The 26,687-nt window shown below is 42.2% G+C and overlaps 1 protein-coding gene across 3 annotated transcripts in view; it reads left to right on the plus strand.

The window, feature by feature from the left end:
- Positions 1 to 26,687, plus strand: part of GBE1 (1,4-alpha-glucan branching enzyme 1) — a 277,500-nt gene that overhangs the window by 117,554 nt on the left and 133,259 nt on the right. For all 3 annotated transcript variants that reach the window (XM_045002099.1, XM_045002100.1, XM_045002101.1), the window contains 2 exons: positions 17,672 to 17,797; positions 22,082 to 22,217. In XM_045002099.1, the coding sequence (XP_044858034.1) occupies positions 17,672 to 17,797; positions 22,082 to 22,217 (262 nt within the window). The remainder of the gene's footprint in view (positions 1 to 17,671; positions 17,798 to 22,081; positions 22,218 to 26,687) is intronic.

Consider the following 26,687-nt stretch of genomic DNA (forward strand, 5'->3'; position numbering starts at 1 on the left):
AGTGCATCCACAGTACCGAGGCTAGCGTCAACTTCCAGAGCGTTGCACTGTGGGTAGCTATCCCACAGTTTCTGCAGTCTCTGGGTTGAGCTCCCAATGCCTGATGGGTCAAAAACATTGTCGCGGGTGAAAGCAACGGCAGACAATCGTTTTGAGCCTTATTTCCTAGGTTATCCGTGCAGACGCCATACCACAGCAAGCATGTAGCCCGCTCAGCTCACCGTAACCATACGTCTCCTGGGTGCTGGCAGATGTGGTACTGCATTGCTACACAGCAGCGGCTCATTGCCTTTTGGCAGCAGACGGTGCATTACGACTGGTAGCCGTCGTCGTCGTCTCCTGGGTGCTCTTTTAGCCGACCTCGGTAAGGTTGGTCGGGGTGCCTGGGCAGACATGGGTGCTCCTGGCAGACCTCCGTGACTAAATGGGAGTGACATAAATGGGACAAAAATGGAAGTGACTCCAGGTCATTCTCTTTTTAAGTTTTGTCTCATGGAGATTCAGTCCTACCTACAGTCGTACTGCACAGTCTTCTGCCGAGCAGCCAGGAGATGACAGCTAGCAGTTGTACTGCACTGTCTGCTGCCAGCTTAAGATGTATTAGAGAGAGTGAGTGGATCAAAACAAGAAAGACACCAGATTTGTTTTGTATTCATTTGTATTCATTTTCTCCCCCCTCCCTCCCTCCGTGAATAGTGAGGGGAGGGATAGCTCAGTGGTTTGAGCATTGGTTTGCTAAACACAGGGTTTTGAGTTCAATCCTTGAAGGGGCCATTCTGTGTGACAGTTGTGTGTGCTTCACCTTGATGCAAACCTACCCCTTTTGTTGATTTTAATTCCCTGTAAGCCATGTCATCAGTTGCCCCTCCCTTCATCAGAACAACGACAGACAATTGTTTTGTGCCTTTTTTCAGCGCAGACACCATAGCACGGCAAGCATGGAGCCTGCTCAGATCACTATGGCAATTATGAGCACTGTAAACACCGCACATTATCCTGCAGTATATGCACAACCAGAACCTGCAAAAAGAAAACCAGGCGAGGAGGTGGCAGCACGGTGACGAGAGTGATGAGGACATGGACACAGACTTCTCTCAAAGTACGGGCCCTGGCAATGTGGACATCATGGTGTTAATGGGGCAGGTTCATGCCATGGAATGTCGATTCTGGGCCCGGGAAACAAGCACAGATTGGTGGGACAGCATAGTGTTGCAGGTCTGGGACGATCCCCAGTGGCTGCAAAACTTTCGCATGCGTAAGGGCACTTTCATGGAACTTTTGTGACTTGCTTTCCCCTGCCCTGAAGTGCAAGAATACCAAGATGAGAGCAGCCCTCACAGCTGAGAAACGAGTGGTGATAGCTCTGTGGAAGCTTGCAACGCCAGCAGCTATCGGTCAGTCAGGTATCAATTTAGAGTGGGCAAATCTACTGTGGGGGCTGCTGTGATCCAAGTAGCCAACGCAATCAAAGAGCTGCTGATATCAAGGAGAGTGACTCTGGGAAACGTGCAGGTCATAGTGGATGGCTTTGCTGCAATGGGATTCCCTAACTGTGGCGGGGCGATAGACGGAACCCGTATCCCTATCTTGGCACAGGAGCACCAAGGCAGTGAGTACATAAACCGAAAGGGGTGCTTTTCAATGGTGATGCAAGCACTGGTTGATCACAAGGGGCGTTCAATCAACATCAGCATGGGATGGCAGGGAAAAGTACATGAAGCTCACATCTTCAGGAACTCTGGTCTGTTTCAAAAGCTGCAGCAAGGGACTTTTTTCCCCAGACCAGAAAATAACCGTTGGGGATGTTGAAATGCCTATAGTTATCCTTGGGGACTCAGCCTTCCCCTTAATGCCACGGCTCATGAAGTCGTACACAGGCAGCCTGGACAGTAGTCAGGAGCTTTTCAACTATAGGCTGAGCAAGTGCAGAATGGTGATAGAATGTACATTCTATGTTTAAAAGCTCTCTGGCACAGTTTACTGACTCGGATAGACCTCAGCGATACCAATATTCCCATTGTTATTACTGCTTGCTGTGTGCTCCACAATATCTGTGAGAGTAAGAGGGAGACGTTTATGGTGGGGTGGGAGGTTGAGGCAAATCGCCTGGCCACTGATTACGTGCAGCCAGACACCAGGGCAGTTAGCAGAGTACAGGAGGGCACTGTGCACATCAGAGAAGCTTTGAAAACCAGTTTCATGACTGGCCAGGCTATGGTGTGAAAGTTCTGTTTTTCTCCTTGATGAACCCCCCGCCCCTCCTTGGTTCACTGTACTTCCCTGTAAGTTAACCACCAACCCCTCCCCGTTTCAATCACTGCTTGCAGAGGCAATAAAGTCATTGTTGCTTCACATTCATGCATTCTTTATTAATTCATCACACATATAGGGGGATAACTGCCAAGGTAGCCCGGGAGAGGAGGGAAGCACCAGGTGGGATGGGGGAGGAGGGAAGGACAAGGCCACACTGCACTTTAAAACTTATTGAATGCCAGCTTTCTGTTGCTTGGGCAGTCCTCTGGGGTGGAGTGGTTGGGTGCCCAGAGGCCCCCACACCATGTTCTTGGGCGTCTGGGTGAGGAGGCTATGGAACTTGGGGAGGAGGGCAGTTGGTTACACAGGGGCTGTAGCGGCGGTCTGTGCTCATGATGCCTTTCCTGAACCTCAGCCATATGCTGGAGCATATAAGTTTGTTCCTCCAGTAGCCTCACCATTGGCTCTTGCCTTCTGTCAGCAAGCTGATGCCACCTATCATCTTCAGCCCGCCACCTGTCCTCGCATTCATATTGTGCTTTTCTAGACTCTGACATTGTCTGCCTCCATGCGTTCTCCTGGGCTCTTTCAGTGTGGGAGGACTTCATGAGCTCAGAGAACATTTTATCACGAGTGCATTTTTTTCGCCTTCTAATCTTCTCTAGCCTCTGGGAAGGAGAAGCTAGTGTGAGCGTTGAAATGTTTGCAGCTGGTGGAGGGGAAAAAAGGGAGAGAGAGTTAAAAAAACACATTTTAGAGAACAATGGGTAGACTCTTTCACTGTAAGCCTTGATGTTAACAAGGTGCTTTCGGTACAAGATCACATTTTGCCTTTTATTGAGGGTATGCTGGTTTGGTGTGAGAAATCACTCACGCAGGGCCAGGCAACAGAATTCAGCTTGCACACAGCCATGGTAAGACACAGTCTTTTGGCTTCTTTTAACCTTCAGAACATGTGGGAATGGTTTCAAACAGCAGCACCCTCATTTCCCATATCAAGGAGCCATTGGGTTGGCCATTTAAAATGGGTTGGCAATTTAAAAGGAGGGGCTGCAGTTTTCGGGTTAACTTGCAGCACAAACCCAACTAACTCCCCCCCCCGCCACACACACACAATTCTCTGGGATGATTGCTTCACCCCTCCCCCCACCGCGTGGCTAATAGCAGGGAACATTTCTGTTCAGCCACAGGCAAACAGCCCAGCAGGAACGGGCACCTCTGAATGTTGCCTTGATAAAATCAACCTATTTCAACCAGGTGACCATGAATGACATCACTCTCCTGAGGATAACACAGAGAGATAAAGAATGGATGTTTGAATGCCAGCAAACACCGGGACCATACACTGTGTTATACAGTGATTCCAGACTACGTGCTACTGGCCTGGCGTGGTAAAGTGTCCTACCATGGAGGACAGAATAAGGCTGCCCTTCTCAGAAACCTTTTGCAAAGGCTTTGGGAGTACATCCAGGAGAGCTTTATGGAGAAGTCCCTGGAGGATTTCTGCTCCATCCCCAGACAAGTTAAGACTTTTCCAGGAGCTGTACTGGCCATGAATGCCGGGGCAAATTAATCATTAAACTTGCTTGCTTTTAAACCATGTATAATATTTTTAAAAGGTACACTCACTAGAGGTCCCTTCTCTGCCTGGCGGGTCCAGGAGGCAGCCTTGGGTGGGTTCCGGGGGGTGTTGGCTCCAGGTCCAGGGTGACAAACAGTTCCTGGCTGTCGGGGAAAACGGTTTCTCCGCTTGCTTGCTGTGAGCTATCTTCAACCTCCTCCTCATCTTCCTCATCCCCAAAACCTGCATCCCTGTTGTGTGCTACTCCATTGATGGAGTCAAAGCACAGGGTTGGGGTAGTGGTTGCTGCACTTCCTAGAATGGCATGCAGCTCATCATAGAAGTGGCATGTCTGGGGCTCTGACCCGGAGCGGCCGTTTGCCTCTCTGGTTTTTTGGTAGGCTTGCCTTAGCTCCTTAAGTTTCACGTGGCACTGCTGCAGGTCCCTGATATAGCCTCTGTCCTTCATGCTCTTGGAGATTTTTTCAAATGTTTGGGCATTTTGTCTTTTGGAACGGAGTTCTGATAGCACGGATTCGTCTCCCCATACAGCGATCAGATCCCGTACCTCCCGTTTGGTCCATGCTGGAGCTCTTTTGCAATTCTGGGACTCCGTCATGGTCACCTCTGCTGATGAGATCTGCACTCACCTGCAGATTTCCACGCTGGCCAAACAGGAAACAAGATTAAAAAGTTTGTGGGCCTTTTCCTGTCTACCTGACCAGAGCATCTGAGTTGAGAGCGCTGTCCAGAATGGTCACAATGGAGCACTCTGGGATAGCTTCCGGAGGCCAATACCATTGAATTGCGAGCACACTACCCCAAATTTGACCCAGCAAGGTTGATTTCAGCGCTAATCCCCTCCCCTGAGGAGGAGTACAGAAATCGATTTTAAGAGCCCTTTAAGTAAAAAAAAACAAAACAAAACAGCTTTGTCGTGTGGACGAGTGCAGGGTTAAATCGATGTAATGCTGCTAAATTCAACCTAAACTCGTAGTGTAGACCAGGGCTTTATTTTGGCAAGACTATTAATAGAAGTACAAAATATTTTCAGTGTCTAAGTTAGTGTTCTAAGGAAATCCTTAATACTGTAACTGCTAACAAACATTAGCCATTGTGTCTTGTCTTTAGCTATTGAAGTTGAAAATGCCAGAAAATATGTAGCAGTATCAGTCCCAGTTCATATATTGTGTCAGCACAGGCCACCTTATGCTTTTCAGGATACACATTTCCTGCAGTGATACCTTCATTACAAAAGGATATGTATACATAGCACGCTGAAACCCAGTTTGTGGGACCTGTGCTTGTGGACTTGATGTTTCCAAGCCAGTGCTTGAATGTCCACTTTGCATTGTAACCATAAGTTTACAGTTGTTGGACCTGGGTCTCATAGTTGTGCTAATATGTCTGTACTTCACTACACAGACTACCTGATTTGGATCTGTCGCTTAACTGGCGTTCACATTGCAGAATGACAGGGCTTGGACGCAAGTTATAGCAGGGCTGTAAGGAACAGCGGGTCTAGACTCTGGGTTTGTAGATTCCCTGAGTGGCAGCCACCTCTGCATCATCACCTAACAGCTCTGGTGGCGGCAGCAGCAGAAACACTTAACCAGTCATGAGCCTGAGGGGTCCACATGTACATCACAGATGTGCCACCCAGGGAGGGGCCAATTGACAGGACATTCCTGATTGTCTGGACAGCCTACTTAAACCTAGGGAGGATACAGGAAGTTTTTCTGTGCAACTAAGCAGAACCCCATGTAGCTGCTGCTATAGACCTTGCTTTCTTGTGCTGCTCTTGATCCATGGCTTCCGATGTTGGCTTTCCTTCCTGGTTCTGATGCCTGGTTTCTGACTCAGCCTTGTCCTCTGCTTCTGATTCCTGGTTTCTGACCCTGGCATTTGTTTGCTGGCTCTGATACCCAGTTTCTGACTTGGTCTTCTTTTTCTACAACTGGTTCCTGACCTCGGATTGACAATCGACTCCAATTCCTGACGTCCCACCCTAGCTCTAGCTATTAAGCTGGCTGCTCATGACCTCGTCTTCATATCATCCTGGACTGTGACCCACGCTCCTAGCGGGGTCTTAGGACCTGTGTCCTGAGTACTTGCTGACCTGAGTCAGACTAATTTGTGTGTGGGCAGAAGGGGAGTCTGTCTCAAATATGAATCTCGGCCAGGATTTAGTGTGCATTGTAGATATACCCAAAGTCTCTTACAAAAACCAATAACAATTATGACCACCTGACCGCTTTAAAGAGAGCAATTTCATGAGGTTGAGAATTAGAAAGATCAATACAGAGAAGCCTTCTAGTGTAAGGGACTCCTATTTGCAAGCAGCTACCAGCTGCCCTGTCTTGGGAACCATGTAGAGTAGAAGACACCATGTTCCAATTATACTTAGCTGCAGATTTCCTCTCTGGTAAGTGGTTGTGATAGATTATATTTTTAGGGTCCCAATGTTGCCAATTACTATTTTATTGAAAGTCTTACAATATTTGGTTCCCCCCACTTAAAGTATCACCTCCTGGAGGCCTGTGATTACATGAGAATTTCAGCTTTCATCTTTAAAAATAAATAAATAAAAATTAAAAAGACAAAAGTTTCTAGTTCAGATGGTTGTGGAGAAAACCTTTAAAATTTGACCAAGTGCACCCCAATGGCTTGAAAATTATATGGCTAATACACATAGACATATAAAACACAACCATGAGAGTTAGAGACAGACACCCCTACCTTGATAAGGTACCACTAATACTGGGTTCGTCTTATTTCCAGGTTCAACTGGATTAGTATTTTATTAATATAGTCCATCTCCATATCAGTATCTCAGAGATGTTCTTAGCCTGATTTAACTTTGTTTTTTATTGTACTATGACCTGGAGATGCTTTGTCTTCTGACCTATTTCATTTGTGGCTTTTGTTAGATCTGCAGTGTCCATTTTCACATCATCCAGGGAAAGCTTTCTAAGATTCTGAGCCCAATTTGTGATCATATTCCAACTCTTGTAGGCTGCCAGATTAACATAAGAATGGTCCTACTAGGTGAAACCAAAAGTCCATCTAGCCCAGTATCCTGTCTTCCAACAGTGGCCAGTGCCAGGTGCCCCAGAGGGAATGAACAGAACAGGGAATCATCAAGTGGTCCATCTCCTGTCGCTCATTCCCAGCTTCTGGCAAACAGACTCTAGGGACACCATTCCTTCCCATCCTGGCTAATAGCCATTCATGGACCTATCCCTCCATGAATTTTAGTTCTTTTTTTAACCCTGTTATGCTCTTGGCCTTCACAATAACCTCTGGAAAGGAATTCCACAGGTTGACTGTGCACTGTGTGAAGAAATACTTCCTTTTATTTGTGTTAAACCTACTGCCTATTAATTTCATTTGGTGATCCTTAGTTCTCATGTTATGAGAAGTAGTAATCAGTACTTCCTTATCTACTTTTTGTACACCAGTCATGATTTTATAGACCTCAATCATATCTCTCCTTAGCTGTCTCTTTTTCAAGCTGAAAAGTCCCAATCTTATTAATCTCTCCTCATACGGAAGCCATTCCATACCCCTAATAATTTTTGTTGCCCTTTTCTGGACCTTTTCCAATTACAATGTATCTTTTCAGAGATGAGGTGAACACATCTGTACACAGTATTCAAGATGTGGTCGTACCATGGATTTATAGAGAGGCAACATGATATTTTCTGTTCGCTTTTTTTGATTGCCGCTGCACATCGAGTAGATGTTTTCAGAGAACTATCGTAATGACTCTTAAGATCTTTCTTGGGTGGTAACAACTAATTTAGACCCCATCATTTTAGGTGTATAGTTGGGATTATGCTTCCCAATGTGCATCACTTTGCATTTATCAATATTAAATGTCATCTGGCATTTTGTTGCCCATTGACCCAGTTTTGAGAGATCCTTTTGTAGCTTTTTGCAGTCTGCCTGAGTCTTAACTATATTTAGTAATTTTGTATCATCTGCAAATTTTGCCACAGCACTGTTTACCCCGTTTTCCATATCATTTATGAATATGTTGAATAGGACTGGTCCCAGAACAGATCCCTAGAGGACACCACTGTTTACCTCTCTCCATTCTGAAAACTGACCATTTATATCTACCCTTTGTTTTTTATCTTTTAACCAGTTACCAATCCATGAGAGATTCCAGATCCAATCTAGATTCCCTCAGCTGATAATTATTTTGGTACTGATGAATTGCTTCATTTGCCTAATGATCTTATATAATTTCCCTTATACAGTATTGCCACCCCCAGAAATTTTAAATCATGTCACATGCCAAAAATTATGCGATTGGCTCAAAAAAAAAAAGTGTTAAAAATTAGGGGTTTGATCTCTTTTGATACTAGTATTCCCCCTGTCCAGTCCGAAAGCGAGTAACAGTGTATCCATCTTGTAAATTTATAGTTACCTGATTTTGGCCCCTACTCTGGGAATTCTTGCTGGAGAGGAGGCAACTGAGATTGGGGTCCCATTGTACAAATATGTAGGAGAAGATGGACCCTGCTCTAAAAAATGTATAATCTAGTGCAAACATAGTAGTGAGTTTGATACTTGGAAATTGGAACTGGGACTAAACAACCTTTCTCACAGATGTTATGTGGGGACAACTTTTACTGCCTCCTGAGCGTGGCAGGATTCATACTGGATACCTTACAGGTGACAAGCTATATCTAATTTATTAGCAATGCTCCGAGGTATTCAGTCCCCCCTTGAGAACACAGCTTTCTTTCTAGAAAGAAAAGCTTATGAATCAAATTATCATGTTTTGGAACTTAAGCAGGCAGGATCTTCCAGCAAAAAATCTCTCATGTGGTCTGTCTCAAACATGCTATCTGCCACACCTTATTTATAAAGGGACCACTCCCATTAACAAAATACAGATGATAAAAGTGGAGTAATGTGTCCAGTTCTGGGCACCATGCTCTAGGAAAGATCTGGATAAATTGTAAAGAGTCCAGAGGAGAGCAGAGGAGAGTCCAGAGGAGATGAGAAAAGGGAGGGAAAAAAAAAAAGTTTAGAAATCCTGACCTATAAGCCAGGGTTTAGACAAACACCTATCAGAGATGGTCTAGGAGGTATACTTGTCCTGCTTCAGTATAGAGGGCTGGTCTTGATGACTTCTTGAGGTCCCCTCCAGCCCTGCATTTCTGTGATTCTATATGTATATATTTTTTTACTGCCCATCTGAGTCATCTGCAAGGTTTAAACCCACAAACTCCAGCACCACTACACAGATGTGTTCTACTATATAGGAGAAATGGGAAAGCTTGCTGTTACCTCCTGGATCAACACACATATTGACAGTGGGTACACAAGTATTTGAGATGCAAATGAACCGCTGGGCTTTACGATTCTTGGTTTCTCTTCCTGGATGTGGGAATAGATTGTGGACTAGCTCTTACAGGTAGCGTAGCAGCACTCCTTTGTGGATCATCTGGAAAGAAGTAACACTGGATCCTCTGGATATGAAAGCACAAGTCTCTACCTCTGGAGTTGAAGGGCCAGATCTCTCTGTCTGGAAGCAGTAGCAGCAACATGAATCTTGTTGGTCTTGCTGCTAGTGACACAGAACCACAGTTACTATGGGTTACACAAGTTCCTAATTTTATATTTTCTGAAAGATTTTGTGCTGAAGTTGATGAGATTTGGCCCTGTTTATATTTGAGAACTGGGTCCCATCTTTGCCCGACATGATCTGTACATGCTCTTGGTTATTTTAGCTGTGAAATAAAATTGAGTGACTGCTGCCTCCTAAGATATAAGACCTTTGTTCATAAAAGTTATGAAAGACACACATTAACAGCAGTAATTGGAAGAGCTGTAACTAGAATTCATGGTGTCTTGGATTACAGTTTGATGAACCTTCTTCTAGAGGTGGTGTCTTATCTATCTACGTATGACTCGCAAACATCACGTGAGGGTTGAAATTTTTCATGTCACTAGACTTCCTGTTGCATGGGTCATAATCATGTTACTTGAAGTAAATGGTGCATGAGTTGGTAACAATGTTTATAGTCCCTAACATGGGGCTAGGATGGGAGGGGTGTGGCTAAAATGCCTTAATCTCCAGCTATTCTGGGTTTCAGAGACCTTAGGGTGGTTGTAGGAAACCACCTGGAATTGTTCTAATTTATGCTGTTGCTGCATTGTGCTGGCCTGAAATCAACCCAAAATTTGGAAGCACAATGCCTTTGCCTCATGCCTTGGTCTGCATTTATTGAACTACACTTCCTCAGCGGTGCATCTTGAAATCTGGGCCTCTTGTTCTGGAGTCTGTGACTTGATTGATTTTTATCTAGCGTTTAATTTAACTGTTTATCTGCCGTGGTGTAGTGAGTGCATTTTGAAAGTCTGGCTCTTAATTTCTCACCCTTTCATATACTCTTGACATTCTTCTATCCAGTTAAACTCTTGCATCTTATCTAAATAGTGTTTCAGCCAGCTTGTGAGAGCTCTCAGAAAAGGTCGCAGTCTTAGTAGCTATCCAAGCCCTGAAAGCCCCTCCATATTGTTAGTGAGTAAAGATCTGTTTCCTCTATTAATTCACATAAATAGTACAGTGTCAAAGGGTTAGAAAGCTTGACTTTGACTTAGAACTCTTATAGTCTTGGAAATGGTACAATATTTTATTGAGTGTTTTTCTGATTACTAATTTTTAGGGTAAAAAATAGTTTAACATATTTAAAAAGTTAACCTAATTGTTGAAACCTAGATATTGTATTAGTTCAAGGCATTCAAACAGAAATATCATCTATGTATTTTAGTTCCGCTCCCAAAGACAGAGCAGAATGACAAGCATTTGAGTGCTAATAAGAATGGAAGAAAATGCTGGGTTGATGGACTGTCCACATTTACTTTGGGTTCTGTTACAGCATGGATTCTTAGAGGGTAAATACTGTTAGTTCCAAGAACATACAATGGTGTATTTAATTGTTGTTTAATGAGGGAAGAATTGTATTTTTGCCATTTCAACCTTGACAGTCCCTTGAAAGGTACTTTTGAGAAGATCTGTGGGGTTAGGAACCAATCTTTAATTTACTCCGGAGAATAGAAAATACCTTTTGGGTCTTCCAGAGCCTCCAGCTTTTATACAGTAAACCTCTTTTGAAACTATTTTTATCATCAGCCTAGCACTAGAGATTTTAAACTGATTCACTAGGGATTTTCTGTGTAGTATACTAGCAGCAGCTTTTTAGCAGTTCCTTTGATCAATTCTATCACTTTATCCAAAGGTACAAATTGAATGTATATTTCTTCTGTGACATTGAGGATCTGGTAATACAAAATATTTTGTAAATGCTTCCTTTACTGGTAAAGAATCCATGCACTTAGCTTTTAGACTTTGTTGGAGATCAGTTCAATATTATTTAAATAGGGATTCATCTAATACTGCTGCTCCCCTCTTTTCTTTCTACTGTGGTTAGTACATAAGCCTTATTGTTTTTGTGATATTTGGTAACTGTGTGTTTGTTTGAATGGCTGACACTTTAAATGGAGTGATAACTCATAATATTCCCCTTTATGCAGTTCTTGATCAAACTTAAAAAAAAAAAAGGCTGGGATAGAGGAATGTTGAGAGTATTAAATATATTAATTCCTTTGGAGCTACTCAAGCACATGTTTTTTTAATTACATTAAAATTATTATTAGTTACCTTACTGTAAAAGATGTAAAATGTTATGCCTGATGTGTGTGTTGTGGATGGGACGAACTTAGTTCATTTGTAAATAATTTCACACTAAATTGCCTTTTAAAAAAATGTATTTCTCTGTTGCTGTAATATATGTGCTAGCCACTTCACTTTTCATTCTTTGGGATAGAGATTGTCTTCCCTTGTTTGTTTGTAAAGTTTTTTTTTCCCCCCCACTCTGGAAGAGGCAGTTGCTTTAATTATTTTGTAATATACAATCTCATTCTGCACAGTAGTGCACTTTAACACAACAATTTTCATCCCAGATCAAACTGCTGTGGTAGCAGTAGAATTGCCATACAAAGAATGTTAATGATGTCACATGTAACATTAACTGAAAGCCTAATGGAACAGCTGCAATATTCTATTTGACAATGAATACTCTGGGTATGTATTAGGCATATTTGTTTGGCCTTTATTTTCTAGGAATGTTTACCTTAGGCAAAATACTTCTCATGCTCAAAATTAGCCAGCCACATATACTCATATTTTCAGTTTAAAATGTGGTAGGTATGCTTTCATCAGTGAGGAATGTGTGCTTTGGTGAAAAGGGGAGGAAATTCTGTTGTGGAAATAAATGGTGAAAGTTTGTTTACGTCAGTTATTGGGGAAAAGCTGAGAAATTTTGTTTGTGTAATATTTTTCTAGAGTGAACAAGTCTACATAAATAATAATTTTAAAAATATAGAACAGTAATTCTAGGTCTGATCATTGTGTACATAGGAAAGAATATGCGTTCTCTGTTTAATTAAGTGTTTACATTGTTGCTTTTTAAAATCTTATATTAGAAAAAAATATTTTTGTGTTGTATGTGGTTACTTTCTTTTAAAAAAACAACTACAAGGTGATATGTTTTAAAAGGGCAATCTAGCATCAAAGTGCCCCAATGGGCCGTATTAATGATGGGCATGAGTGTGAGAGTGAGGCCCAGGGAATGATCTCGCTATAAGCTAAAAACCCATCCAAATGTAAAAGGGTCTTGTTTGGTTTGTTAGGTGGTCCTATCAAGTACACAAGGTTCTAGTAAACACTTACTTGTAGCGTTTATAAACCAGAAGATACTCCTGAATGTAGCCTACTATTTCTCCGAATACTGAAGAGTCTGTGTCCAAGTCTTCCACATCCCAGATGAGGGAAATCCCTAATGGACTTGATAAGCAGAAACTTTAGTAGAAAAGACAAAAAAAGTCTTCTCTAGGAAACAGACTTTTCTTTGTGCAATATTTCACTTGCTGGTAAATGGGTGAGGACTGCTGTGCTGACCCTATATCTGTTTATAACATCCAGCTCCTTGATCTTGTTCCTCTGGTGCTCCGAGCAGAATATGGAGCATTGCCTCTGTGAAATGCCACTTAATAAAGGGGGTGACTGTCTTCTACTCCAGCTTCAGAAAGGGGTCCAAAGTTTACTGTAATGCACTTTATATGGAAGTAATCAAGTCTCTAAGTGATAGTTGTGATTCTCTGTAATCAGTTTTTTCCTCCTGAGGAAACAGTCATACTCTCTTTGCTCAGAGCACATGTAAAATGACTGTGACTACCTTTATCCTCAGTTACCCTTGGTTTAATAAAACCACTCAGCTGTTCGCCTGTGTGACAAATAACAGAAATGCTTCATTTGAAGTGCTGAAATAATCCTTATCAATTTATTCTTGTTGCTTCCTCCAACAGACAAATAGTACTATGTTCTTGTCAGGATTGAGCATCAACCAGCCAGCTCTCCACATTTCATAGGTACTGGGATATTTGTGTCACTGCACTTAGATTTTTTTTTTCTCCCTAAGATTGGGACATGTGGGTCTTTGAAGATTTTTTTGGTCATAAAGAGTTCACAACATTTATTAACGTGGGTTCAGCTCCTCTAGCATTAGGAGCATTGTGAGTTGTTGTGTAAACTGGGCTCTGGATGCTTGTTATTTTTAATGCTGCTAGGTGTACTTGCTTGTCCAATCAACATGGTATTAAGCTCCAGCTCAGTGCACAGTTCCATCATGGTGTTTAAAATGACAGCAGCAGCTGGTTCAGGCAACAGTAGGGCTTATAGTGCTGTTAACAATGGTGTGGCTAAATCAAGTACAACAGTGTTAGGAAAATTTTAGAAAATGCTCCTTGTTGAGAGAGAGCCCTACTGAGGAAAATCATTTAGTGCGAGAGGCCAGACTTACACTTTCTGATTACTTGTTAAGATAATTGCCCTTCTTAGGAGACTCTTCTGGTATCTGCAAAGTTAACTAAATTATGTGTCTTCTCTTCTTCAATAAATGTGCCCTTTTCGCTAGAGCTAAGAGGTCTTTTATATCTTTGCATAATAATGTTAAAAGTTAAATTGTCCTAGAATAAAAGCTTAGACCAAAAATGAATTAGATTAATAGTTTGCTCTCTTACTCCTTCAAATATAAATCATTCATTTCAAGTTTTATAAAGCTGTGTAAAGATCAGAAACGTAAATTGTTGTGCATTAGCACATCCTATGTACATTTGCATGTTGAGAGTAGTATGTGAGAAACAAATTCATTCTACATATAAAATATTTTGAAAAGCAATTTATTTACCTGTTGAGGATTCTAGATGTAAAGGTATATAATTATTAACTAAGGAGCCTATCAACTCCCTTAAATAAGTATTATTCCAATAGCTATTTCAGATGAAAGCAGCAGAGTTGGGGACTGAAATGAGATGAGCTCTTCAGAAGAAATTTCTACAATCATATTAACCAAGTGCATTCAATTAGTCTTTTTTATATATATGAAATTTGGTCAAAGCACAATGACTTTTGGAATCTCCATGGTATTGAAATACAAAAAGCTGTAATGATTCCAAATGCATGGAATGTGGTTTGATGGTTAACTGTGGTTTTTATCTAAATGTATCAGACAGTAGAACTAGCTAAGTGCCAAAGAATTGGGTTAATGTGAATTTTAAGTATGAGTCTAGTTTAAGTTTCTTTGAGCATTTTTCATTACATAATTTGATTTAAATAAGACATTTTACTAGATTTAAAATTAGTTTGAATATTGTGTTTAGCACTTTAGAGTTGATTTTTGTAATACTTTTGCATTCTCAACTGATTTTTTTGGAAACCAAAAATCTGTGCAGTTCAAATAACTATATGTTACTTGAAAATAAGTTGGATTCTCAAAATATCTAGCAGTTAGTTGACTAATGCCTTTTCCTCCAGACATTTGTACAGGATATGTAATGTGAGGGGTTAAGAACAAACCTGTGTGGCTGTGGTAAAGGAAAATTATGCCACTGGATGTCTTTTGAAAGCCCCAGTACATTATATTGGAGAAGAAGCTCATTAATGACAAACTCAAAGTAAAGAACTATGGAGGGGATAATTTGAATTGTTCATATGTTGTTTGGTTCTGTAATCACTCAGACTGGACATTATTGTGGACAGCTCATTGAAACCTCTGCTCAATGTACAATGTGGCCAAACAAACAAAAAAAAAGACTAGTAGGTTAGTCTGATTATAATTTTTTTATGATTATTTTCAATTCCAGTTTTTGTCATACAACATAGTATATTACATACTATTATAAAACAATAGTATCCCAGATTGAGGCCATACCATATTCATTTTTGGTCAACTCATGTTTAAAAAAGACATAAATATTATTAGATGCATACAAAGACTTTTGTGTGAAGAGATTAAAAAAAGTTGGCCATCTTTCACCTCCTCTCTAACTAAAGGGGTTATTTAAAAAAAAAACAAAACAAAAAAAAACCAGACAGACAAAGAATGGTATGGGAAAAGTAAGTGAGGTGCTTCATTTGCCTTTTCTTGTAATACAAAAACAACCAGTGAAGACACTCAGTGAAACAGGAAGGCAACACATTTGAAACTAGAATACTTCCCCCCCACACACACACGCACACTGATCTTAGCTAATGTGAACAACATGAATTGTCACAAGACAAATTTATTGGGATTAAAAAGAGGAGATTTATATGGATAATGAGAACATCCAGAGTTACATTGATTAGGATTAAATATCTGTTTTTCACAGGGCCTGCTTCAGGGTATACAAGTCAACCAACAACTGCAGCGGTGGTGAGGAAATTTTCTTTTGGCCAGGCTACTCTATCACTGTGTGCTATAGAACTTCTTTTTCCTTCCTCTGAAGCATCTGGTAGTGGTTCTGCTGTTCAACCACTAATCCAATCTGGAAATTCCTGTGTCACCATAGTCTGTTCCATCCTCAGCTAAATGTCTGTTTTCAAATTATCTGGCCTGTTTCACAGAATTGCACTATGCCTCTGAAGAAGTGTGGACACCCTTAAAATGATCCTCCCATACCTAATCACCTATCCTTTGTTAGCCTCAACTAATATTAAACCATTTCCATTTACTCACTTTGCTACTCTTTCATGCCCTAATGGCCTTGAAGGCACTATGGCACACCCGCAGCAGCAGCAGCAACACAGACAGGTGGCAAGAATCTGGGAGCTGCAATCCTATTTAATTTTAGGAGCTCAACCTAATCCCTGGTAACCAACTGAGAGCCCAGTCAGTGTTTCTATTACCCCCCCACTTTTTAATATGGTGATGAAATGGAACCCGCTCAATAACCTGTATCGCTGTACAGGAACAGGGCTATGGTTGCTAGGCAGATAGCTCCTGAGGGCCTAAGAAGGACACCACTATAGATCAGGATATAACCACAGTATAGTCTTGGACTGGATGCCAACCTGGTCAGTCTTGAAAAAGTTATACATATGAATTATCACTCTTTTACTCCATTGAAAGGTCTTAACCTCCCTCCCACAACCATTGTCAAGATGGGTCCCAGCCAGAATCCTGGAAAGATGTGGGAGTAAATTACTTAATTGCAAGCAAAATGCACATGTAAGTAAATAAATGCATGTGTAAGATACAAAAGCTGGAAAATGTTGACTTTCAGGCCACCGAGCTCCTGCAATTTCAAGTAGTAGAGGAAAGGGTGTGGTTTTCCTACTTCATAGATATCTACCTCTTGGTTGGAAAATCACATGTTTCGAGGCATCCTCCGAGGCCTAGAACCTCTTCAGTACTGTTTCCATAGCCACCCAATTGCAGCATTACTCTTTCAGGAGCTCCTATTACTTTCCTGCTAATGCCTTGCTTAAATCCTACATCTCTGTCTCTTTAGGGAAGGTTTTAAAGGTCCAGAATGTAAAGTAGTTCACACAAATTACTCTTGACAACCAACTTGTGTGTTATCCTAGGGATGATGCTGTAGGATGGGCACTGTCATTGCTTCCCCTCCATCTCTCCTTATCACCAGGGGGTCCCCACTGTTTGTGCAAGATGTGGAGTGAAGGGCAACAGTGTTCTTCTGCCCTCTTCCTGTGACAGATTTGGTCCCCAAATAGGTTTTCTTTTCCTTTTACCCTGTCTGTGGTAGGGACATTGCCATGGGCTTGTGCTGTTCATAAGCAACTCTGATCTATATAATATCACTCCAACTTTCTTCTAAACTATAGAAGAGCTATATAAGAGCTAGGAATCATTATTAAACAGGAATTTATGATTGTAATATCCAAAAAATTAGCTGATGGATTTTTATTGCTTATCAGTATTTTTAATGGCATTGGTATTCCTGTTTTTCTGTTTGTCTGAAAATGGAAGAATGATGGTCCACATGTAGTCCCTTCCTTGGGTGGGTGGGTGTGGAGTAGAGTATGGAGGGTACATAGCTCCTGGCATGAAAGATGGGGGAGAAGAGGGCTACAAGGAGCCCCAGAAATACTGGGAATTGGGAGGTGAAACAGAGAGAGCTCAAACTGTGCAACCCCCTAGTTTCATTTTTTGTATTATTTAATCTTCAGGTTTCTCACTATATATGTTTATTTTTCTGTTCCATCTGCTGTGCTTAACCCATCTTTGCAAGTGATGATTGGGAAGCCCTGCCTTAGTAAAAAGCTGCATTTTTATATTATGTTAAAAGAAACACGTACTATAGATTGCCACAGTTGGCTTCTAGTTTATAAGAAACTCTGGCTACTTTTTGTTAACACTGTTATCTGTGTGAGTTAACATGAGAACCTTTTCTCCTCTGAAGCTCTGGTCATGAGAACAGACTTTGGTTTCTGTAAGGGTGCTTGTGTACATATGAAATTATAGTGATCTCTTATGTCTTCATTTTATTTTCTAGGTGGTGATCCGTAGTAAAAATGGAGAGATTCTCTACCGTATTTCACCTTGGGCAAAATATGTAGCACGCGTAGGTACCAATGTGAATTATGATTGGATACACTGGGACCCACCACTGCCATATCTAGTAAGCTTTATTTTATATTTCAAAAGCTTTTAAAAGTGCATGCAAGACATGTTTTATGATGTGATTTCTGTCATGCCACAGTTCGTTTTTTGGGAGGGGGAAGCTGGGAGTGGTGCGTTCTAATTATAACGTGAGTTACTTTGCATATGGTGTATCAATATTATAGTAAAGCAGGGGTCAGCAACCTTTCAGAAGTGGTGTGCCGAGTCTTCATTTATTCATTCTGATTTAAGGTTTTGCGTGCCAGTCATACCTTCTAAAAATGTTAAAATGTCTTTCTACAAGTCTATAATATATAACTAAGCTATTGTTGTATGTAAAGTAAATAAGGTTTTTAAAATGTTTAAGAAGTTTCATTTAACATTAAATTAAAATGCAGAGCCCCCCGGACCAGTGGCCAGGACCCGGGCAGTGTGAGTGCCACTGAAAATCAGCTCGTGTGCCACCTTTGGCACACGTGCCATAGATTGCCTACCCCTGTTGAAAAGCCTGAGAAGACACTTCCATTATAAGTGCCTATTTTAATGCACTTATCGTTTTCGGGGGGAGGGGGGTAGATACTTGAAATCTACTGGTCTGCACAGACTGAGTCCTAAAGCCATAGTTTAAAAAAAAAAAAAAAGTGCTGCCATGCCCGCATGGACCTGTCCCCTGCAGTTTAAAGGAATATGTGGGAGTGTACTGCTCATTGAATACTGTTTGGCTGATCAACTTGCTTTTTTTAGTATTTTTTTTCTTTTAAGTGTAATGTAATATTTTTGTTTTTCTGCTTTTGTTTTTTGCTATCTTGATTTCACTCAAGATATTATTCTCATACTTGATCAGTGGTTTTTTTCCAGTGTTGTCTTCAGTTTCTCTTCCCTGAGCCACTTGAGTGCTGAAGAGTGTTGGATATTATATTTCTCCCCCAGCCTCTCTTCTTATCCAGTATTCAGCAGCAGAGTCAAATGAATCTAATTCTTTTCAGTATCTCTGCTGTCTGCAGGGTTCTGAATAGCTGTAGTGAAAACTAAAATGACTGGTCAGTTTTCACTTTGCTATGGTAAAGTGTGAACTTAGTCAGAAGAACACATGTAGGAAAGGGAGTATCAATTATTTCCAGCAGCAATATCTTTGTTTTCAATCAATCATCCCTTCTACTCCTACTCAGCTGGATGATTTTAGGATCTTCTGAGACTTCTTATGCTGCATGGGAGACACCTTTGAAATTCGTGTGGAAATAGTGCAAGAAAAATCCCACAAATGACTAGATCTTCTGCCCTCCTCCATGCATGGTAGGCTTGCCACATCTGTCAATGAGGAGTTACTGGAACCAGCTCAGAAATTGTGGCAGATACCAGCATCTGTGGCACCCACTTCTAAGTAAGCTGATACATGTTATGAAGTTCCCGCAAAGAAATTTGTAATGTTTCTGCATCTACTGAGTCTCAATAGGCTGGTGGTGACAGCAATGAATGAAAGATCCAAACAGTGATGGTCTCCAAATATGACACACGTGGAGAAGGACCCTACAAACTTGACTTTTTTGGCAGAAAAATCTATTCCCCGGAGAGTCTCCAGATGTGCATTTCAAATTATCAAGCTCTTCTGTTAAAATACAACTATCTCACCTGGGAAAAGGGTGTCACAATTCATGTAAAAGCTCCCGTAGGAACACAGAGAGGAGCTAAAATCTGTAGTGCTCAAAGGACAGTTAATAGCCTTTAAGGGGGAGGGATAGCTCAGTGGTTTGAGCATTGTCCTGCTAAACCCAGGGTTTGAGTTCAATTCTTGAGGGGGCCATTTAGGGATCTGGGGCAAAAATCTGACTGTATTTGGTCCTGCTGTGAAGGCAGGGGACTGGACTCAATGACCTTTCAAGGTCTCTTCCAGTTCTTTGAGAGAGGTATATCTCCATATAATAGCCCAAACGTAACAATGGGCTGCTTCATCATAGGGCTTCAGGGCTCCACTCTTGTGGAATACCCAGGGAGTCTGAAATCAACAGAGGACCTCCCATAGGTGCTATAGGAATAAAAATAATAATTTGAAGATTGTGATCTATTAGTGTGCAAACAGTTGAAGGCCTTAAAGGATTTGAGAGCCACTCTCTGCTCATTGAGCAATATTCTTGCCAGCACCAAGGAGGAAGCAGACCACATCCCAAAGCATCATCAGGCTGAGGCTATCTGCACCTTAGTACTGTCACCCACAGATAATGTTGGAATGACAATGGAAGGAACAAAGTCTCCCCTGCAGGAAGCCCTCTCCCACTGCATCCTTGGTGCATGCTACTTCACAGCAACAAATTTGATTTGATCATCAAGAGCTAATCAGAACCATTTCAGGAGTTTCATTTCTCCATCCCCCACATATGCACACACACTTAGTGCCACTTTTGTTTTAAATTGTTGGGGAATCCTGGAACCAGATCACCTCAGACCACCGAGTCCTGGAAACTATTTTAAAAAGGGGTATTTTATCCAATTCCAGGCCCTTACTAGCCCCACCCTTCTTCCCTTTTCCTTTCCAGGGACCCCTCTTAAAAGATACTGTTAAATCAAGACTTAGATACCCTTTTGCAACTTGCAACTCTCATTACTTTTTATTCCCAAAGAATGGAGATTGGTATCTGATTATAGACTTTGATATCACAGAAGATTCATCCATAACTACAAGTTCAGGATGCTAACCCTGGCCTCAATTATCCCCTCATTAAATACTCAAGATGGATTTGTGGTTCTCAGCTTTGGGATGCTTCTTTCCATCTATCCATATACCCATCACAGAAAGAATACTTCAGTTTCATAGTGACAGACTTTCTACCAATACATGGTCCTGTCCTTTAGTCTTTGCATGGCACCAACACATATTCAGCAAGAGTGTAGCAGGATCCGCCCACTTAAGAACACATTACAGTCTGGTATAGTCAGAATTGGACAACTGGCTGATCTGGGTAAAATTTTCCCAGCAGGTGATCAAGTCACGTTGTCTTACCGCTTTTTACCATATAGGGTCTCCAAATGAACAGGGAGAAATCCTCATTTTGGTAACCCAAACTACAGAATATATAGGAGCAATATTATATCTGAGGTCAGCAAGAGCTTAACTACCATAGGAGAGGTGCCAGACAATAGTAGGACTCATTGGTCATCTGCAGGCTCACTCTGCATATACATCCTTCTTTGGTCACATGGCCTTCTGCACCCATGTCTCACAATATGCCAGACTTTACCTATGTTGTATGCAGAGAAGTTGAAATCCATGTATCTATGCATAAAGCACCGTCTTTCCCCCCTTTATTCCCTCCCCCCCCCCTTTTTTTTTTTTTTTTGGTCACTGAGTGCAGTAAAATATTTGTTTGGGCTTTTTTCATCCCTCTTTCTCCACATTATTTCAAAACTTTTTCCAAATTTGAAAAGTTCAGCTGGCAAAAGGAAAATGAAATGCAGTGACTTTGCCACCCTGTAACCTTTTCCAAATTTGGAGAAATTTTGAAAAGATAGTATGGGTAAAAGTGTGTATTTGTGTGGGTGCTGGTGATAGTGAAAACCTTGGACAAGAGTTCTTTTTGACACTGAATGCAATAGAATGAAAGGAAGGCATGGCAGGAGAGAGAATGAATTTTTTTTCCAAGTTTAGAATTTAATTCCAATAAATTTCCTGGGAAAAAAATCAACTTGGAATACAAACTCCTTACTTGATTTTTTTTTTCCAGAGGCTTTTTAACCAACTCTAGTTGTCACATTTGAAAGGTGGTCTTTAGAACTGTACTTAATTAATGCTTCTATTCTGTGAAACTTAATTCCACTCAGCTGGGGAATATTTCTAACTGGCATCAACAAAGGAATTTTTATGTCCTGCACTAACCACAAAAATGTGCTTTCCTAAAAAATAAATAAATAAATAAATCTTTTTTTCATTAAGTTGAGCAGACCTGACTAAGAATACAATCAGCAGACCTGTTTTCTTTCTGCTGTTTTAAACTCTCACACAAAATCAGCACTTCAAGACATTGGCACAAAGAAGTCATTGAAGTACTGATCGTGAGGATGTCAAGTAAAGAGTGATCAATTTTTTGATTTTTTTTTCAATCTCAATATTGAAGTAATTTTTTTTTTTTTGGTATTTACAATTTTAATTGCATTAATCTAGAGGGAATATGTTGCATAACAATTCTTCTACCTGATTTTAAAATTAATATACTGGTTCTTTTTTCTCTTACTTGTGTAAACAGTGTGTTTCTATAACAAGATTGACATTCTCAGTGCTGTGCTTTAATGACAACTATTTTCTATTCAATAGCGCAAACATCCTCAACCAAAGAAACCAAAAAGCTTAAGAATTTATGAATCTCATGTGGGAATTGCTTCCCCAGAAGGGAAAGTTGCTTCTTATAAAAACTTTACATACAACATACTACCTAAAATAAAGGATCTTGGTAAGTAACATGCTTCTTGGTACAATGAGTGTGCAGAGAAATTTGTAAAACGTCTCTGCTCTTATTGGAAAAGATAATTGAGTGTTGTGGGGGGGAGGGGTTGAGTGTGAGACTTAAATAATCTGTTTTCAGTTATTTGTAATGTACCAGCTACATTTTATTTTTCTATATATGTATATAGAAAAAAATATTGTATCTAGTTTTAAGTTTACCATGTGGAGTATGACAATTTTAAAGTGATTAATTTGAATGTTCTTCTTCGAGTGCTGTCCCTGTGGGTGCTCCACTCTAGGTGACAATGTGCTGTTGATTGGAGATCTTCCGTAGCAGTACCTGGTCAAGACGCACATGCTCAGCTGGTGTCTCGTGGTCTCGTTGGAATCTGCCTGAGTGCACGCGTCTCGCGCCCCCCCTCAGTTCCTTCTTAGTGGTTTGAGCATTGGCCTGCTAAACCCAGGGTTGTGAGTTCAATCCTTGAGGGGGCCACTTAGGCATCTGGGGCAAAATCAGTACTTGGTCATGCTAGTAAAGGCAAGGGGCTGGACTTTATGACCTTTCAAGGTCTCTTCCAGTTCTATGAGATAGGTATATCTCCATATATTATTATTATTATAAGACAGTACTCGGGGCAGTGCTGATTCTCTTCCTTGGTCACTCTAGGAAACAGTTGCAAAGAGCATAGGAATAGTTGTTAGTAACACCCCAGTTGTTTCCCTTCCTTTAGAATAGTTACATCATTTAGTTACTTAGTTTAAAAAATAAATAAATAAATAAAATAAAACCCTCTTTTGCCTCAGGCTTGTCTCCCGCTGAGACACTCTCCCCTGCCATTTCTAATTCATAACACCAGGGGCTTCAGGATTTATGAAATGTGTTTCCCTTCAGGACTCCATGACAAGGTCTGATGGGCACTCACGCTGTGTGAAGTACCTTGGCGAAACACACGTCTCTGCAAAGTGCCTCCACTGTATGAGCCTCAAGACCACGGCCTGTTGCAACAGGGACCTGCGGCTTAAATGCTATTAATGGAAACTCTCTATAGCCGCCTTCGGAGACTGGGTAGGTGAAACCCTTTCCCTCACGCTCCCCAGCCAGATCTGAACCAATTGGGAGCATGGCTTCACCCTCTCAGGAGCAGAGGCAAGAAGCGCAACAGTCTCCGAGGAGAGAATTTAACAAGGGTAAAGGGTCTCCCACTAGATCCTTAGTCTCTATTGACAGTGCAGAAGGCAGATGCCTCAGGCTGTCACAGTGCCTCAGCTGCGGTTCCCACGGAGCACAGAGACAGGGACCCGATCTCCCATACCGGGAAGGTCTCCTCGGCACCGGTCCACTCGGCACCGAAAACAGATGCGGTGCCGACTGTGCACTCTGCCCGGGTGCCAAAAAGAACATCAGCACCGAGCCTGCCTGCTGCAGGGCACCTCCAAGCGACCCACGGCACTGGAAAAACTCAGATCATGCTCAGCGCAGCCCAGAGAGCAGGAGCAACAGTTTCTCAGTCAGTGTGACTTCTCAGTGGCACCTGAGCCTAATTCCCTGCTCCTGGATACACAGGGCTCACTTTTTGAACAGCTGCTCTTCCTACCTGCTAACTTTACTGACAGCGAACCTGTTATGCAGCAGCAGGTAGAGTTCTCCCCACCTGTCTCCTCCTCCTCCACCAGAACCTTTTCCACCTCAGGTCATGGCTCACAACCACCAGCCTCAGTTTCCCTACTTCGCCCCCCCATGGGCAGCACCTGGAGTCTCCTACCCTATACCTTGGCTTCAGTGGTACCTTTGGCCACCTCCTACTGCCACTCACCCTCAGTCCCCTTCCACCAAACCTCTACCTCCTTCTGTGCCTCGATCTCCAGCTCTGTCCATTTCTAGAGCGCCTGAGCCCCTTCCCCCCCTGAGAATGTGAGCTACGGACCATATCATGACTCACTGACCCCTAACTCTCTATCAACTCCAGATGGATCCCTCTTCCCTCCGCTTCCACAGAATGTGGATGACTGTAAACAATTTCAAGAACTTTTCAAGAGGGTGGCACTCAGCCAAGACATCCCCTTAGAAGAGGCTCAGGAGACACAACGCAGACCTCTCAAAATCCTCCAACCCTGTGTGCCCACAAGGATCTCCCCATAAATGATGCACTCCTGAAACCAGCTGACACTCTCTGGCAGACGCCAACCTCTCTCTTACCAACTTCCAAAAAGGCTGAACATAAATACTATGTTCCCGCTAAGGATGCTGATCCCCAATGCTCATACTCACCATGGACACTTTCCTAATTGGTTGGGGAGCACATCTAGGAGGACACAGGGCACAAGGCCACTGGTCCACATCAGAGACGCACCTACACGTAAATCTCTTAGAGTTCAGAGCAGTGAGACGCGCGTGCCTTCACTTTCTTCCCCTCATAAAGAACAAATCTATTTGGGTCTTAACAGACAACATAGCATATATGTCCTACATCAACAGACGGGGGGGGAGTCCGATCACATTACCCATGCATGGAAGCCATCCGGCTCTGGAATTGGTGCATACATCATCACATACAAATCATTGCTTCATACCTACCTGGCTGCCGCAACACTACTGCCGATGCACTCAGCAGGCACTTCTTGACAGAACACGAATGGGAACTCCACTCCGCAATACTTCAACAGCTCTTCTCCTTCTGGGGCACCCTGTCAATAGACCTCTTTGCCAGAACCCAGAATCGCAAATGTTGTCTGTTTTGTGCCAGAGCATGACTCGGGACTGCATCCCTAGGAGTTACATTCCTCATCCCATGGAACAACTCTCTCCTGTATGCCTTCCCACCAATCCCTCTGCTACACAGGGTTTCTTCGCAAGATCAGAGACAACAAGGCCCGAGTCATACTTATTGACCTGGCTTGGCCGAGACAGATGTGGTATCCATACCAACTCCACGTGTCCTCCCGTCATCCATGGACTGTCTCCAGCAGATCAGATCTGCTTTCCCAGGACAAAGGACAGGTTCTTCACCCTCAGCTCCAGAAGCTCCACTTGTCAGTGTGGTTTCTTCATGGTTCCAAACCCAAGAACTAGCTTGTTCCGAGCAAGTTCGATACATCCTCCTGCACAGTAGAAAAGACTCCACTCATAAAACTTATCTGCAGAAGTTGAAACGTTTCTCCCTGTGGTGCTCACATCATCACTTAACATCCCCTACGGTAATCCTCCCTAACATCCTAGACTACCTTCTAAAATTGAAACGGATGGACTCTCGCTCAGCTCCATCACAGTACACCTGGCTGCACTTACCACCACCCTGATTTGTTAGAAGGCTACTCACTCTTTACCCACCCCATCATAAAACAATTTCTCACAAAATTTCTACAAAATCTCTACCCGGAAATTTATCCAACGGCAACTACATGGAATCTTAACCTCATTCTCCGCAGTCTCATGAAACCTCCATTCGAACCGTTGGCTACCTTCTGTCTTCTTCATATGTCCATTAAGGTAGCTTTCTTAGTTGCAATAACGTCAGCAAGGAGAGTAGGAGAAATAAGCGCCCTGATGGCCTGTCTTCCCTACCCAATCTTCTCCAAAGACAAAGTCACCCTGAGACCACATCCTAAGTTTCTCCCTAAGGTGGCGTCCGCCTTCCACCTTAACCAACTGATATACTTACTTGCTTTCTATCCCAAACCTCACAAGAATCCACACGAGGCAACTCTGCATACTCTAAACGTCAGGCGAGCAATCACCTTTTATTTAGACAGGACTAAACCATTTTGTAAGTCCTCGCGACATTTTGTCTCCATCACCAAAATATCGAAAGGTACGGCTATCTCTAGGCAACGCCTGTCCAAGTGGATCTCTGACTGCATCAGATCCTGCTATCACATCCAAAATATTCAACCGCCCGAAGGCATTAGAACTGATGCCACTCGAGCCATGTTGACATCCGTTGCCTTCCTACGTAACGTACCCATTCCTGACATCTGTAAAGTGGCTACATGGTCATCTGAACACACGTTTGCCAAACATTAGGCTATCACGCGGGATACCATGGCAGACACCATAGTAGTCATACAGTACTCACTCACTGCCGCATCTCCAAAGTCCAGCCAACCATAGTGGGTACTGCTCCACATTCACCTAGAATTGAGTACCACAGGGACAGCACTCGAAGAAGAAGAGAAAGTAGGTGCTCCACTCCCCGCCCTCCTCCCCTCTACTTTGGAGTACTAGTATGATTTCTCCACTGTAGAGAAGGAACTGAGCGGGGTGTGAGATGCGCGCGCTCAGGCAGATTCTAACGAGACCGCGAGACACCAGCTGAGCGTGTGTCCCGACCAGGCACTGCTACCGAAGATCTCTGATCAATAGCACCTACAGTGGAGCACCCACAGGGGGACACATCTCGAAGAACCTCAGTTACTTCAAGGTGAGTAACTTTCTCTTCTAGTATTACACAGCAATTAACATGAGCAGTTCTGTTTAGGA

This window comes from Mauremys mutica, chromosome 1 (assembly GCF_020497125.1).
Source record: "Mauremys mutica isolate MM-2020 ecotype Southern chromosome 1, ASM2049712v1, whole genome shotgun sequence".
Lineage (NCBI taxonomy): Eukaryota > Metazoa > Chordata > Testudines > Geoemydidae > Mauremys > Mauremys mutica.